This window comes from Vulpes lagopus, chromosome 5 (assembly GCF_018345385.1).
Source record: "Vulpes lagopus strain Blue_001 chromosome 5, ASM1834538v1, whole genome shotgun sequence".
Lineage (NCBI taxonomy): Eukaryota > Metazoa > Chordata > Mammalia > Carnivora > Canidae > Vulpes > Vulpes lagopus.
In genome coordinates this window covers 9,870,407-9,887,532 of record NC_054828.1, presented here as the reverse complement: position 1 = coordinate 9,887,532, position 17,126 = coordinate 9,870,407, and the positions used below count along the sequence as shown (strand labels likewise).

Here is a 17,126-nt window from a genome sequence, read left to right as displayed (position 1 = left end):
GAGGGGCCTGGGAACTTGGCAGAGGGTATCAGAATTCAAGGGACAAGGCTCAGTCCCTGACTCAGTCATCGCTGATATACCTGCTTCATGTGCCTGTTGCTCTAAGTTTCCTGGGACTTTTCTACCCACCCACCACCCACCCATCACCCATCCACCCATTCTCCATCCATCCATCCATTATCACCACACTTATCACCCACCATTCACTTATTCAACTATCACCCATCCATCTGTCCACCCACCCATCTGTCCATCCATCCCATCCACCCATCCTCCATCACCCATCCCCAATCACCACTTATCACCTATTCACCTATCCAATCATCACCCATCCACCCATCTGTCCACCCATCTGTCCATCCATCCCATCCATCCATCCACCCATTACCCATCTATCCATCACCCATCCCCAATCACCACTTATCACCCATTCACCTATCCAACCATCACCGATCCATCCATCCATCCATCCATCCATCCATCCATCCATCCATCTGTCCATCCTTTCACTTCCTCAGTCCTCATGATGCATCTTCAATGCATATTAGGCTCTGTGCTAGAGAGAAGACATAGTCCCTGCCATCAAGTCACTAAAATGTAGCAGGTGTAGATACCATGACAGCTGATATGGCACACCGGGGACACAAAGTCAGAATCTAGAAGGGGGGTCCCGAGGGTGCAGTGGGGAAGGTGTCCCAGAGGAGCTGTCACTTTTTTTTAAATATTTTACTTATTTGTTTGAGACATAAAGAGAGAGAGAGGGAGGCAGAGACAGGCAGAGGAACAAGCAAGCTCCATGCAGGGAGCCCAACGTGGGATTCGATCCCGGGTCTCCAGGATCACGCCCTGGGCCGAAGGCAGCGCTAAACCGCTGTGCCACCCGGGGCTGCCCGGAGCTGTCACTTTCACCATGTCTCGAGGCTGTTGGTGAGCAGTAGAGAAACCTGAGCCCAAGGCCAGACCCCACCGCTGGCATGTCACCAGTTCTCTGTGAAGCCATTTCCCCACCGCTGGTGGTGGTGGGCACCCCCCACTTCACTAGGCCATTTTAAGGCTGGAGTACGGACTGGGCTTAAGGAGGGCTTGGGGGACTGTGAAGGCCTCACAGGTACTTGTCACTGAGACTGTTTCCCCTGGCTTGGTGGAAGGGGGGGTGGTCTAGTCCAGCTTTTTGAGGTCCTGGTCACTAGAAGTGTATGCACGAGCTTGCGTGGTCACCCTGCTGTTCATGCTCTAGCACTGTGGGCCCAAGAGTACCGGGGCTAGGAGGCCCAAGGGTACAGGATGGCACCCCACGCTGGCCCTGGCCCAAATCCTGGATTGGCCCCTCCCACTTGAAAGCACTCCCATGTCCATGGCCAGCATCTCTCTAGTGCCCCACAGTCTCCTGGAAAGGAAGCAGGGCAGGGGGGCTGGAGAGGTTTAGGTGCCAGGGCTCTGATGTCCCAGGCCTACGGAAACCCCAGCTCTGCCTCCCCAGGCCTGTGTGACCCGGAGCTTCACCTCTCCGTGTCTTGATGCCCTGTGTGGAAAGGGGGGGGTGGGGACACGGACAGTACCTCCTCAGAGTGAGCCAGAGTCCAGAAAATGCTGAGCCAATTGCCTGGCACGCTTGGTAGTTTGGGAACATTATTTTATTTTATTTTATTTTTTTTAGTTTGGGAACATTATTAACCCTAATTCAGCTCTTCTGCCTCCAGTGCTCTCTTTACCCCCCGCCACCCCCACACTGGGCCTTTCTAAGGATTGAAGACAGCAGCTGGCAGTGGGAGTTGGTTGCTTTAAATACGAGATGAGAGAACAAAAGGAAAATAGAACAGGGTGGGGAGTTGTGGCTAAACTTTCACAATCCCCTCCCGAACCGGGGAGGGTCTGCAGGGCGGAATTGTTGTGTCCTCGTCCTAGTCTAGGAGCTGGGAGCTTCACAGCTCAGTCCCTCCTGCTGGGGGGGGGGGGGGGCGCACTGGTTTAAGCTGGGACCCCACAACCCAAGGGGCCACCCTCCTGCCTGCCTGTTTGTTCTCCAGAGAGGCAGGAAGTAGGTTAAGTGGGATCCTGGAGCTTCTCGGCCTCCCTTCTAAGATGGCATTGAACATTCAGCGGATTTCTCCACAGGCCACCCCGAGCGCTTCAAAGGCAGTGTGCCCAGCGGTGGCATGCCCGCTGCAGCTGGGGGCCTCCCCCCTCGCCTCCTCACAGTGACTGCCCAGTGCCTGCTGGCTCCCCCGGCCCCCCACGCCGGATCGCTCAGTCTGACCTCCCGCTCTCCCAGGCCGAGCTACGGAGCCCCAGCCTAAGAACAAGGCTGCGCCTGGCTGGGCCTGGCAGGGGGACCAGGTGCGGGCGGGCAAGCCGAGGCTGTGGCCCCCCTTCCACCAGGTTGGTGCCCGGCTGCCTGGTCTGAGCAGAGGCAGTGAGGAGGCCCGGGCCCAAGCGCCCAGCTGCAGGTCCTGGCTCGCCACTTCCCAGCCCTCACTCATAACCGGGGACAGTGTCTACCGCCTGGGGGGCTGCTGAGGACGCAGGACGTCGTGGTCTCGAGGGACGAGGGATGGAACCAGTGCCCGCCAGGTGGGACGCACTCAATGGACAGCAGGGTCTTCCTCCTCCTGCCCAGCGAAGCCCTGACCTTGCCCTTCAGTCAACTCCGGCCCAACTGCTCCCCATCCTGGAACCTCGGCAGTGTCCCCGGGCCCCGAGGACACCCTGGCCTTCCTCTGTGAGGCTTCCCTCACACCCGCCGAGCTCTGGGCAGTGAGCCGCTCCCTCTTCTGAACCCCGTACTTCCTTGACCCCTGTCCTCTCTCCTCCTCGCGGATGGTTTAAATGCTTCTTGCTTTTCTGTTCCTGGGTCTGCCCTCGACAGACCTCGAGCCGCTGGCTGCCGAGGGCGGGTGTTCTTCATCACGCCCCTCCTCTTCCACTCTTTTCAGTGAATGCTTGTTGAAACACCGGCCAGGAGCAGGGACGGCCGTGGGAGAAGGTCGGGGTGAGCGTGGCCAGCCCCGGCCTCAGGGAGCAGAAGGACGAAATCCCTGGGCAACACTGCTGCCACGGTGCTCAGTCACCTGACCCCGCCCAACAGGGACCGTACCCTAGATGGGAGCAGGAGTGGGGTGGCAGGTTGGGGGCGGGGTCCACTGCCTGGACCTGGGGAGCTCCGCTGTAGCACATGTCTGCGAGGGCCAGCCCCTTACCAGCCCCATGTCGCTGAACCTCCACCCCATCCCCGGGACCGGGTATCAGGTGGGAAGAGAAGTAGCAGGCTCAAAGGCGCACATCAAGACAGTAACAGCACGTACCCCTTGGGGTCACCTGCCCCAGATGCCGGCCCGAGGCTCTCAGCAGCCTCCGGAGGGTGCTTTCTAGCCCTAATTCTGCAGACAAAGCAACCGAGGCACAGAGAGGTTAGGGAGCACAGGGCCGGGCCTGAGCCAGATGGGTGGACCTCAGAGCCCACGCTCCCAAATGCTGCCCCAACCACCTCGGTTGCAGGCTGAGCCAGCCTCCCTTTTTGGCAGCCACGGGTGGCAGATGAAAGGAGAGAACAAACGCAAAGCGGGCAGCTAATAAACCACAGCTATTCCAGGCTCCGGCGCCCCATTCCTGGGGGTCCTGTTGGTGCACCCCCCATCTCTCCAGCCTTGGGTCAGCCTGTGGGGGGACTCCAACTGCTAGTCCTTGCTGTCCCACTGCACTCAGGTCAGGATCCCGCACGGCACCAAGTCAGTGAGTGCTTCGTGCACGGGTGACCGACCAGTACCCATCTCCCTGCCCGGCCGCACAGGCCTGTGTGAGCATACCTGAGCCACCCGAAGCCACACCATCCGGCCCGTGCAACGACAGATCTGTTACAGCCTGGGCACAGGCCTCGTGGTGGGTGCACTCCTGGCCCGGGGGCCGAGACTCCCAGGCCTGAGTGTCCTTGGTGGGCCATCCCCAGGGGTCCCGAAGGCTGCGAAGGGCAGACTGCTCCAGCCCCTTGCAGGCCAGCATGTGAGGGTCTGAGACCTGAATTCAGGGGCCAGCCCCGAGCCGAGGGGGCTTCACAGTCCCACAGTGTGCCCCCCTCATCCTCAAATCCCTTCTGCCTTGGGCCTGGGGCAGCCCACCCCCGTCCCAGGAAAGCCCTCAGCCTCCAGAGGCCCCTCACACCCTCCGTCCCTGCGCTGGGTGCGGAGGTGATCCTTCCTCTTCCTGGCCGGCCCTGGCTCATCTTTGGTCGCATCCCTTTCCCCGTCCTGTTGAAACAACTGGGTTCAGGTGTTGCTCCGGACTACTTCCTCTGGTGAGCTCACCGAGGGCAGGGTCTGCGCTTTCCCATCTCTGTGGCCCTGCGCCTGGGGCCTGCCACTCAACAGTTATGACTTCATGATGTGACACTGAAAATGTCTTCAGGGCGGCTCAGTCTGGCCATGGAGGGTGTCTCAATCAGTGTCCCTGTGTCCCCAGCAACGGCATGCAGCCCGCCCCCCAGCTGGGCCGTGATAGTGAGGGGGCAGGGCTGGGGTGATCGGGGCTGTGCCTGACAACATTCTAGTAGCCTCCCCATACAGCCAGAAGACTCTTTGGGTTCCTAGGACCCACCACAGCCTGAGAATCCCAAGCCCAACCTCCCCAAACCTCAGGAGGCTGTAGGTCAAGGTCCATTTTTGGTCACTTTAATTGTAAAAACCAAGACATTTATATAAATAAGACCGCTGTGTAAAATAGGATTCACCCTTCTACTAAAACCCTTCTCCCCACGCTCAAAAAAGAATATAGAAAACCCAGCAGAGATAAGAAGTACAAATTAGCATGCGGTCCCTGATGAGAAGTAGCTGGCAGGCCAGGATTCCCTGCCGAAACAGGCCTCATGGTGAGTGCACTCCTGGCCCGGGAGCCTCGCCGGAGGCTCAGTGACACCCACACCCTCTGCCACGGGTTACCAAGTGCATGGGTGGAGGCAGTACAAAAGGTTCACGGCCTGGCGGCTGGGAAGGGAGGGGAGCACAAGGGAGAGGCTGCTTGTTCCTCATGCCAAAGCCGGGGACTCTGGAGCTATTGGTCCAATGAGATGCAGTGGTTTGTTCAGCCTGGGGTCAGATTGGGAAGGGGCTTCTGGGTGGTCACCACTTCTCCAGAGGACAAGGGGAGAAGCTGCCTCCTTGAGAGGACAGGCTCCTCCTGGGGCCATCCCGCGTATGGCCACTAAAGACAAGGACAGCGAACACCTGCCAGCAGTGCTGGGGGTGGGAGGGCCGGGGGCTCCAGGGGAGGCAAGGGGAGGGCAGCCCCCAGCAAGGTGGGGCTGGCATGTCCTTGTGACAAAAGCTCCAGCTCCCCGCCCTCCTACCCTGTCACATTTCCCACCCTCCTGTGCATCGAGACCACAGCCTGCCCTCCCCTCCCCTTCACACGCTGGGAGCCTGGGGAAAGATGTCCACATGCTCACACACAGGTATGAAAGGGTGAAAGGAAAGACCCCAGACTCTCCTTTGAAAAACCAGGACCTGCCCGGGGCTGTTCCCCGTCCCCTGATAGATGGAGGGAAGAGGCCCTGCAGGGGACTGGGGCAGGGCTGGGGACAGTGTCAGGAGCACTTCCAGACACACACAGCCAGGGTCCCCCCGAAGTACAAGTAGAGGAGGTTCTTCACCTCATGTGTGATCTCAAACCCAAAGCCCTCGCCGATGACCACGTGCCAGGAGGAGCCGAACTTCTTGTCCATGGTCTCCTTGATCATCTTGGCAGCGCTCTGGAATGGAGAGGACACTCGTCAGGGGGGAGGAGGGGGCACAAGTCAACCTCCTCTCTGGGAAGCAGAAGTCTTGGCAAGAGAGGAGCCTGTGGCCCTGCTGCTGTTCTGCTTTGGAACCTGCAGGAAAGGTTTCCACCCTGGCTGCACCCCCGCCTCTGCCAGGGGCTATAACACAGGGACAGAAGAACAGACATGACCCCACCAGTCAGGAAGACAGTGGTGAGGGCGGGAAAGCAGACACAGGTCTGCAGACAGAGCTCTGGGTCTGAGCTCTGGCTCTGCCCCTTACGGCTTGTTTTTGGTGTCAGCACAGCCAGGCTGTGCTCCAGGCGGGTTGTCCCTGACAACCTGAGAGCCTAAGAGCACCTTGCGGATTGTATGGGATTGTATGCGACCATCCTCACTTCGAGGTGTCGGCTTTCCCTTCAGGGCACAGAAGGGCTTTTCCCTAATGGGTTTAGGGGCTCTGAGAAGAGAAGGCAGACTCCTTCCCTCAGTTATGGCAACAGCCCCCACTCCTTCCTGTGCTGGTTCTTTCAAGAAGCTTCTTATGGGGGATCCCTGGGTGGCGCAGCGGTTTGGCGCCTGCCTTTGGCCCAGGGCGCGATCCTGGAGACCCGGGATCGAATCCCACATCGGGCTCCCGGTGCATGGAGCCTGCTTCTCCCTCTGCCTATGTCTCTGCCTCTCTCTGTGTGTGTGTGTGTGACTATCATAAATAAAAAAATTAAAAAAAAAAAAAAAAAAAAAAAAAAGAAGCTTCTTATGGCACGATGTCTAGGGAGGGGCAGAGGAGCCTGCCTTGCGGGGGCAGTCCCACGCTCAGGTGTGTGCTAGCACCAGCACTGTGCCCGCACCACCTTGGCACACATCCTTACGAGTGCCCAGGGAGGATGCAGCATCTGACTCCCCATTACAGACCAGGACACCGGGGCTCAGAGACGAGAAGGGGTTTGTCCAAGGTTAAAGAGCTTGGAAGGCTGCGGACAGCATGTGAACCTGGGCCTGGCTGGCCTGAGGCCCAAGCTCTCATGGGCCGGGGGCTGCCTCCCCACTGGCTGCCATGATACTTTCTCACTCATCCCCAGATTGATGAAGGGTGTTCCTGCGTCAATGCCGACTGGCCGTACCCCCAGCACCCAGAACAGTGACTGGCACGAGAGATGGTGTCTCACATCTTGTCTGAATGGATGAATGGATATATGAATGAATGCCTGGCCAGGCGCTGTTCTCCACTGGGATGGAGCCAAGGGGAAAGGTACCCTATTCAGCAGGACTTCTGAGACGGGGACTCCAGGCAGGGCATTACGGAGAGCCCTCTGGGGCTGGGCATGACCAGCAGACCAGTGCCTGGAGACAGCACCAGCCTCTTCCCTTGCCGGCCTTCCTTGGGCTTTCAATACTTCCAAAGGTGCTAGCCAGGTCCCAGTAAAACTCTCTGGAGCTGGATGTGCGGACTGGGGCCACTCGATTCACCCACGGGGGTCACCAAAGGCACAAGAGGCCGCCTGTACCGATGGCAATACCTCGTTGTTGTTGGAGAATTTCTCACAGGCCGTGACACATAGCTCCATGGTCTCCACTCGCATCTCCTCTGGCATGTCCGAATGCTAGAGACAGGGCAGGGGGACAAACAGAGAGAGGCTTAGCCCGTGACCTGGTCTTCTGGGCTGGCCTCTCTGTCCCAAGCTTAAGGCATGGACACTGGGTAGCTGCCCTGGCACAGCCCTGGGCAGAGCCCAGAGAGTGACCCATTTCCTGACTCGGGGTGTGTGGCTGGGGGACAGAGGGCACGGAATCCAGTAGAACCAAGTGGGCTCTAATGCCCAGGCCCCTCTGCGAGGGCATGAAGCTTCATCAGCATCACATTCCAGCCAGCAGACATGGGGAAGGAGGCTAGCCCAGGCAGGAGGGGATGCCGGTTACAGAAATAGCTTATAAGCGGCCCCAGAGCACAGCTGGATCTCACCTCAAAAGTGTGAAGAGACAGCTTGGCTGCTCTTGATGGTCCTGGTTTTTCCTGCCTCTGGCTGTTCTCTCATCCACTATGCTGGATCCCCCTCCTCCTCCTGACCGCGGGAGGATCCTGGGCTTGGTCTCCACCCCCTCTCTTCCCCAGCAATCTCGCCTCTAGGAGATCCCACCCTATCCTGTGGATTTGTGTATCTTCTACATGGGGAGGGTTCCCACATTCCCAGCTATAACCTTTTTTTTTTTTTTTTTTTGGCTCCAGACTCCTATGTCCAGCTGTCTACTTGACAAGCTCACTAAGATGTTTAAAAGAGAACTCGATTTTCCCCACAAACCTACTCTTCCTCTATCTTCCTACTCTTGTAATTGACACCAATTTCTCATCTAAGCTCGGGAGTTAGCTTGACTATCGCGGGCCCTCGTACTTGGCTCCCAACGCGCCAGTGAGTTCTACTGCCTCGACCTGACTGTGACCATGTCCACCTCCACTCCATGACCTCGACCCAGTCACCCCCTCATCTCTCTGGGCCCCTGCAGTAGCATCCTCATTGGTCTCCCCCCTTCCACTCTGGTTCCCTAAAACCCATTCTCCTTACAACAGCTGGAGTGATCTTTTAAAAACCAAACAGGTCACATTACTCCTCTGTTTAAAACATCCACGGTGGGCAGCCCGGGCGGCTCAGTGGTTTAGTGCCACCTTCAGCCCAGGGCGTGATCCTGGAGACCCGGGATCGAGTCCCACGTCGGGCTCCCTGCATGGAGCCTGCTTCTCCCTCTGCCTGTGTCTCTGCCTCTCTCTCTCCCTGTGTCTCTCATGAATAAATAAATAACATCTTTAAAAAATAAATAAATAAAACATCCACTGTTCACCTTTGAACTCAGGATAGAATCCATGCTCCTCACCACATCTGTCACAGTGGCTGGCGCACCTGTGAGATCTGGCCCGCTGTCACTCTGACCCTCATGTCCTGCCACCCATCTCAGCACTCTGATCCAGCCACCGGCCTTCTTTCTGTTCCTCCAAAACACAGAGCTCACTCCCAACTTGGGTTTTCTGTGCTCGCCGTTTCTCCTGCTTGGAATGTTTTTCCGCAGACATCTGCAAGGCTATCTCCCCAACTTCATTCACATCTCTGATCAGAGAACTCTTTCCAGAAGCTAACCTCTACTCTCTAGCCCCATACACCTGCTTTATTTTTCTTTAAAGCACTAAGGACCGGAATTATGTTCCTTAAGCCTCTCTTTCACGTGGCCTAGGCTCTGTCTTGTTCCCGGCTACATCCACAGTGCCTAGAACAGTGCCCAATGCGTGGTAGGTGGCCTAAGTAAAGACTTGTTGAATGAATGAATGGATGACGGAATGAAGTGCTGTTGACCTCTAGATCAGAGCCCACGGAGCCCTTGCCTTTCTTCTTCCGCTGTCATGTGGGGAACCAGCTCCTTGCCTCACTCCGAGGCTGTGTGGCCCTGCCGCCCTCCCCTGGGGCTTACCCTGACCAGAGGGAAGGTCTGCAGTCGCTTATAATCAGCCTCCTCTTTCTTCCCTTCTGTCTCTCCCATGATCCTTCCACCGTGACCCCTGAAAGGAGGGAGTGGGGCTCTCAGGAGGTGCTGGCACTGGCAGTTACGACACGCCTGGGAGATTCGGGAAGCAGGCCCTGCCAACTGGGTGGGAGCAGAAAATGTCTTTCCTCAAGGGGTGCTGTAGAAAACAGGAAAAACCAGGAGAAAGAGTTGGCTTTAAACCTATACATCACAAATTAGAAATGTCTCACCGACAATGTGACACCTCCCCGTCTTAACTCCTCCACATCCTTTTCCAAATGGCCAGCAAGTCTGCAGACAGGAGGATGAGTCAACACGAGCTGCTGGGACCCGGTGGTTAAGAACACACTGGTATGCTGCTATAAGCCCACACTGTCATTATCAAGACAAATACTGACTGCGGGCCAGGCTGAGGATGGAGCCTTGAGCTCGCAAGTACCAAGTGCAGCAACTCTCCAGGCGCTCTAATGTACCTGGTCCTTATTTCCTAGCACACATGGTGAGAAAGTTAAATGTCAAGGTCAAGAGCGACAATCCTGGGCTTATGGACAAGCAGGTGCCTCCTTCCACAGGTCCCCGATCTGAGGAAGGAATGGGAGCAGCTCCGGTCCTCCTGGGCAGGCCAGGCTCCCAGCTCAGGGCTCCCTGTCCTGTCTGGCTGGTCCAGAAGGTATAAGGCCTGGGTGTCTGTGCTGGTTCTACTGTTCACCAGCCACGTGGCCTTGGGCCTCAGATGCCTCATCAGTAACACAGGGGTGGTCACATCTCTCTTGGGGCTGGAAGAGATCAGATGAGACACTGTATGTAAAGCGCCTAACACACTGCCCAGCACGTGGCTACATACATGAGACGTGTGTGCATATGAACAGAAAGTTATAAAGCCTAATACATATTTTTGGATTCTTTTCTTTCCAGATCTAGTTATGTAATAACAGATGGGACTTTTCCTAAAGAGATGAGCCTAGATCCTAAATGTCTGGGAGCATTGCTAGAAATCCTGGTGTTTTTCTTTATTCTACAATTCAATTTATCCTAGAACTCAAAGACTTCTTCACTTCAGAAGAATGCGTACAAACCACCGTGCAGTCAGCCCCGTTTAACCATCTATGCTGGACAAATACAACCTGGTAATGTTGCTCCAGTATGTCTCACATTTCCAATTAGGTTTGAGTCACCAAAGCTGGAAGATACTAGCAGAGTAATTCACGGGCAGTGATGACAGGTGACACCTGCTAGGTGTCCAGTCCCTAGCACTCTACTACTGCAGTGACCCCACAGGGGAGGCCTGTACAAATGGAGGCCTGAAGCTGCTACTTGGTCAGCCTGAAGTCTTGCTAGTGAGCTGCAGACCTGCGCTTTGACTCTGGGTGGGCCCTCCTCACAGCGCCAACAACACGGGAGCCACCACCAGCATGGTTCCTGTGACCCTAGCACATTTGATGTCTGACCAGTTGGTGACCATGTTCTAACGTGAACTCCGCCCTTGTGTGGCCAAGTGCTGAGCTTTCTATGTTCTTCTGGGCCATGCTCTCAATTTTTGCCCACTCTCTGATGTCTTGGAAGCCTTCTGCGCCACCCCATTTGGTGGGCTCCATCGAACAAGGTTGGAAGCCTGCCACCGACTCTGCCACCACGCAACACTGGTATTTTCTGATTGCCAGTGGACAGACGGCTCCTCTTATCTCATCAATTCTGGACATGTGGAGCACTCAGATATTAGCAACTTCTGTTTCTATGTGGAAGCTGGCAAATGACCAGGCACCACCTCATTGTACTTCCTCCTCCTCATTTCTTAGTTCACAAAATTCAGTGAATTGTTTGGTCTTTGCTCATGAATGTTAAGACCCATCTCCAATTCCATCCTGTCCTCCTGGCTTTCACAAAGGCCACTTGCTTGCTGCATTCTCCACGTTATCAAGGTGTCACAGAGGTGGTGGCCATGGCAATGACCAAAGGCAAAGGGCTTTAGGGTTTGCTGACTTGCCAAGATTTTCGGCTTAAAATGATGAACACTGAGTCCTCAGCAGCTGCAGGGGCCTCTTCCACCTAAATATTTCAATTTGATCCAATTTATTCTCAGGGCTCACGTGTGCCGGCCTGGAGTGGCCTGGGAGGGGATCGAGGCAAGTGTGCACGTGCAGGCCCTTAGGAAGGGCAGGGCTGCGGCTGCTCGGATTCTGCTTCAGTGTATGGAATCTTGAATGAAACAGGACTCAGAGGTCAGAGGTATTACCAAAGTCATTCTTCAGGAACGAAGGGGTAAAAGCCACTGGGACAGGTATATATGGGGGGGCAGGTGCGAGTGGGGAACCAGGAAGCAGAGTATTTAGGCTTGAATGCCTGTTCTCTAGGCAAAATGAATTCTGGTCTCTTCCTTACTTTGTAGTCTTGGGCAAGTAACTGAACCTGAGCCTTGGTTTCCACCTCTGTGAACTGGGATAAACCCATCTTCTCGTTCTTAGAGATCCGGGTTGAGCATCAATTATAGGCATATAAGTATTTGGAAACTGCAAAGTCCCATGCACTTTTCTCACTGTGCTGCTCTTACTACCACCCTGCCGTTAGCCAGGACTTTATCAACATCATTCAAACACGTTTATATTAAGGACTATGATTGCAAATGGCTTTTCCTAATCACTATCCATACTTCTGGGGATCCAAAAGGGAAGAGACTTGCAGAATAAAAAGGAACAGTTAAAGATGATGCGCTTCCAAATACAGAAAGGTAGGAGAATCTTTTATGATGCTGTATCATTATAGTGCAGCTATAGTCATCCAGCCGCAATTTAAAACCCAGCTGGAAGAACGCTACCAAAAATAGCCGCCCCAGAGTTTTTAATAACCTTATCAATCTTCCGTGCAAACGTGTGTGCCTGACAGCTCCAGGCCAGAAAGAAGTCGCATCAGGCCTAAAAGAGAGCCCTTTAATAATGTAAGTGTGCCCACGGCCAAGGTCCTTGAATCTGCTGGGTACCAGTCCCGAGATGTCCTTGTGCACAAGGCTGGTGGCAGTCGTGCCCTCTGGCCCCTTGCTCTCCTCCACGCCTGAGGGCCTCTCTGTGTGCTTTACACAGCCTCGCCTGTGTCTGCTGAGAGGCTTCTCCTAGGCAACAGGGGGCACAGACAGGGCCCTTCCTGTCATCACCTTGAAAAAGCCAGTGGCCCTTCGCTTTCTGTGCCCTGTTCTTTTGTGACACTGACCTCAGTCGTCATGTATTATTTTGCTTTGGAAGAATGCTTAAGGGGGTTAGGGGATGTGAGAGGGTTGGGAGGAGAAATGAAGGATTCTGGGAAATGAGGCCCAAAGTGTCTGCTAGTCCTCTGAAGGTGCCCCCAGCTGCTCAATGCCCAGAACACTCCTGGCCTGTGGAGTTCGGGGTACCCCCAGTAACCATCAGGATCTGAGAGATGGCAGGCCACACTCAGAGCAGGACATGGCGGTTATTGGGTGCAGGTTCCACAGGCAGCTCCGGATTCACATCTCATCTGGAAATTGGGATGAAGCATAGACTACCTCACGGTAAACGTCAGCTCTTGTTGCTGGTACAGTAGGAGGGGGACCTGCAACTTCTTTCTTCATATACTAGTTCAACTAAACATCTAAACATTCAGCCAAACCAATACTTACTGAGTGGTCACTCTACAAACCACAATAGTAGCATGGATGGACAAAAGTCACAAGAAAATTCTGTAGAACAAGCTGTGGCCAGCGCTAGTGGTGTAGGTACACTGGGTTTTCATTCATTGTTTCATTTTTCCCCATAACCACCTGTGAGGGCAGCATCCACTTCTCGTTCTCAGATAAGGCACTTGGGGCTCAGAGAGGTTTTGGGGCTGGCCAAAGGGAACACAGCCAGCCATGACGGAGCCAGGATCCAAACCCATACCTACTCTTCTCATTCTATCTTCTATGCCTTTTTCCCGGCCACAAGCAAGTCGGAGACAGACAGAAACGCAAATAGTTTCAATTCTCAGCATCCCAGTCCAGCCACCTGTCTAAGATGTGCCTAGCCATATCTGGGATCCACACTTGTGTACCTTGGTTATCCTTATGCCTTTGCTGGCCATGTCTACCCTCTGCCTTCTGGCAAACACAGAGCAAAGCTGGCAAAGGAAGGAGAAAGAAATCTAAGGGCCTGGGAGCATTCATCCAAGATGATGGTGAGGTTAGGAGGCAACAGGGATTTCATCTATGGATTTCATAGATCAGTTTAGAAAGGGGGGAACAAACGCAGGATTGCATTTTTAAGTTATGCTAAGCAAGAGAATTGAACACATCATCTACTATAAAGGAAGGTTTTAAGAGTTAGGAGGAGATGGTTGCAGAATAAAAGACAGTCCTCAGAAAAGACAGTTACCTTTCACACACACATGTGCGCTCACGTGCATACATACACACACACAGGAGGTTGGTGCTGGTGGTGTTGTTTTTAACACTGCCCTTATTTTTTCTCATTTTCTGAGGTCCACTGAACACTTCTGCTGTGCCTTAGACTATGCTGGAGGAGGGGGGAAGACAGATGAAGAGATCAAGACATTTTCTTTATGCGTAACCTAATACAATAAGCAATACTGACTCACGTGGTACCCTCTCACCAACATACCCAAATCTGGATGAAATCCCAAACATTTTTGTCAATATGCAAAGTATAGCAAAAAGTCAAAACCATCATAGCTATTAGCTCTACACAAGAACAGATGCTTCCCACAGACAGTGGATTACGCAGTTTCCCACCCCCCCTTTCCCACTCAAGAGAACAGATTTGAACGTAAGGGACTACGAATGACATTATTACAGAAATAAATTGGAGTTAGCACTCATTATTTATTTTTATCATTCACAATTACTAATTACCGGTGACATCTCACAACCAGTCACGACTTAGCAGCGTGTTGAGTCCAGACAATCACCTGAGGCTGAAAGACCTTATCTATTCTCCTGTAGATGTCCCAGAGCACAGAGACCAGTGTCTGGCACATGGCAAAAGCCCAACAGATATCTACATTGTGATTAAATTATATTTCATTTGCTCCCTGGGAAAGGAGCAGACCTATTAAATCCATCCACTATTTATGGGACACTGACCTTGAGCAAGGCAACAGGATAGGTGTTCTAAATCCAGGATCTTACTTACGTTCCCCCCTCCCCAATAACTCTGTTAGACAGGCACTATCATCCCTACTTTTCTGATGACCACGGTGGCTAAGAAAAGGAAAGTGACTTTCTAGCCGGCTAATAAATGGGAGGAGCTAAGACTCCCTCAGGTATATAGGTCTTCAAGATGATGCCTTTTCAACGACTCCACTATAAGCAAGAGACGGTGTCTGCTTTCAAGGAGCTTATAATCTGAGAGACCAACACACATATACAAGGAACTAACCATGGTTCACGGCAGAAAGCAGTACATGCCACAAGGCAGGTGCAGAGAAAGGGAGGAGGGGAGTTCTAGAAGGGGCAGAGGAGAGGAGAGCAGACACATCTTGGTGGCATAGGCAGCATTTGAGTGGGAATCCTGGCAAGTGGACCAGGGTAGAGAGATGAACAAACACAGTGATATCAAAGCAGAAAGCTCAAAGCATTTTCTGGAAGGTCCAGTGGTCAAATTTGGCTCGAGGACAGAGCCTGACATAGGAGAAAAAAGCCTGGAGAATAAATACTAGGGTTGGGTTGCTGAAGTATAGAAGTATTAGAAGGGCTCTAATACCTAACCTTGTGGGGAATGAGAAGCCCTTTGGAGGTCTCTTGGGGTTTGGTGACATTGCATTGTTTTCAGGCAACTACTCTGGTGGGCTGGGCAAACCCAGAAAAAAACTGGAGGTAGGGACACCAGTCAGGAATCTACGGCCCTGGCTCAGGTGACAGGCACTCAAGACTTAAAGACTTGAGCCAGGATGGTAGCTTCAGGAATGGAGATGTGAGGTCCTTGAGGACGCAGAATCAAAGCAACTTGACAACTGCCTGAGTGGGATGGGCAATGGCAGAGTGAGGCACGGTGGCCACGTGACTGAGAAAGACGGCAAGTCAGAACAGATGGACAGGTAAAGAAGTGGGCCAGTTTGGGGATCCCTGGGTGGCGCAGCGGTTTGGCGCCTGCCTTTGGCCCAGGGCGCGATCCTGGAGACCCGGGATCGAATCCCACATCGGGCTCCCGGTGCATGGAGCCTGCTTCTCCCTCTGCCTGTGTCTCTGCCTCTCTCTCTCTCACTGTGTGCCTATCATAAATAAATAAAAATTAAAAAAAAAAAAAAAAAAAAAAAAAAAAAAAAAAAAAGAAGTGGGCCAGTTTGATTTTAAAACTGAGTTTAAGTTGCTGGTGAGACATGCAAATGGAGGTGTCTTGTCAGGAGTAGGTAACTACCAAATCACGGATTGTCAGGCACGAACGGAAGCTACTGAGTCCAACGACGGCGGCAATACATCACACCCTACCCTCACCCCCACCCCCACCCCGAAGCATCCCTAACCAAGGAAGCCCAGGAGAAAAATCAGAGCAGGAGGCCTGGATTCAAGGGTCACATGAAGAAATGACGGCTGACACTAAGGGAGCTGGTGACACTTCTCAGAGCCAGAAGAACCAAGGAAGTAAGAGACAAAGGAAGTGAAGTAACAAATACTAAACCTCCCGTGGACTGGACTCCTCATACTTCAATTCCTATTACCCTCAGAATTCCCCAAGGAGATAGCCTAACGCATCCTGATTTTATATATCCTCAGCCTGGAGCCCAGGGAGGTCAGGTAGCTCCCTAAGGCCCTGTAATTGGGCATCCAAATCAGGTCTGCCAAGTTCTGTTCACTGCACCCGGTAACTTCCGTGGGCAGCACATCCTCACGGAAGCCTATGGCTGGATCAAGAATCACATTCTAGGACGTCAGAGTCCAAGAGGCCTTAGAGATTATTCAATCCGACTTCTGTTTACAGATGGGGAAACTGAGGCCCAAAGAAGGAAATGACCAGCCTGGGGTCCCCGCACGTCACCAACTGTCCCAGTCAAGCAGTCTGGGCCAAGACGAGCGCGACCACCCATCCAGCCGCGGGAGTGGGGGGATTATTTCGCGAAACGTTGGGGGAATCAAGGTCGTGGTGGGGTGGGGTGGGGAGCTCGGGTCAGGGAGGCTGGGGCACCGCGCGGCGGGCCGGGGCTTCGAGTGTGTGGGGGAAGGAGCTGCCCGCGGAGTCGCCACAGCGAATCGGTCTCCGAAATGGGAGGGTGGGGGTTGGGAGGAGCCGGGGCTGGGGACCAGCAGGCGGGAGACTGAGGTGGGGCCTCCGCGGAGGGCAAGGCCCCACCCGCCCCGCGACGCCTCCCGGCCCCGACTCGGGCCGGCCCTCCCCGCCCGGCTGCCCGCCGCGCCCCGGGGCCTCACCTGCTCCCGCGGGGGCCGGAGCCGGGGCCGCAGCTAGCGCACCCCCGCCAGGGTTGTCAAGGAGCGAAACAAGAGTGTCTTAGCAACAACAAGGAAGTCCTGCCCCCTCACCGGACGTTGACGGGGATTTCACTTTTTATTGGTGAATGCAAACGTCAATCAATGGTAAAGACCCCTACAACGTACAGCTTGTACGGGAGGGGGCGTGGCTGGAGGCCGGGGAGGCGGGGCTTCAGTCTTAGTCGTCTTGAGTGGGCCTGAGGGGCCGGGGGTGCGGGAGTGGGCCTTTTAGAGAGACAAACTTTGGAGGGCGGTGTTACCTTGAGCGCTTCTGTTAGCCACTTGAAATCACAATTTGTTGGTGTCTTGACACTAAGATACTACTTTATTAGGATCTCAAAAGCCTAGTAACGACTAGCACTACAAAAACTAGGCTTAAAAACAACAACAACAAACCCCTAGGCTTTGCAGCGAGTATTTCACCTGATTCTTACCACAGTTTTT

At 54.1% G+C, this 17,126-nt stretch overlaps 1 protein-coding gene across 1 annotated transcript; it reads right to left on the bottom strand.

Annotated features, from left to right (window-relative positions):
- Positions 1-4,645: 4,645 nt before the first annotated feature.
- DNAL4 (dynein axonemal light chain 4) lies at positions 4,646-16,742 on the bottom strand. The gene is made up of 4 exons (XM_041757518.1): positions 16,623-16,742; positions 9,203-9,413; positions 7,267-7,350; positions 4,646-5,737 (listed from the first exon to the last, which is right to left on the bottom strand). Exons 2-4 carry the CDS (start codon positions 9,269-9,271, stop codon positions 5,573-5,575), a joined length of 318 nt encoding a protein of 105 aa, XP_041613452.1. The 5' UTR covers positions 9,272-9,413; positions 16,623-16,742; the 3' UTR covers positions 4,646-5,572.
- Between the last annotated feature and the right edge of the window lie 384 nt (positions 16,743-17,126).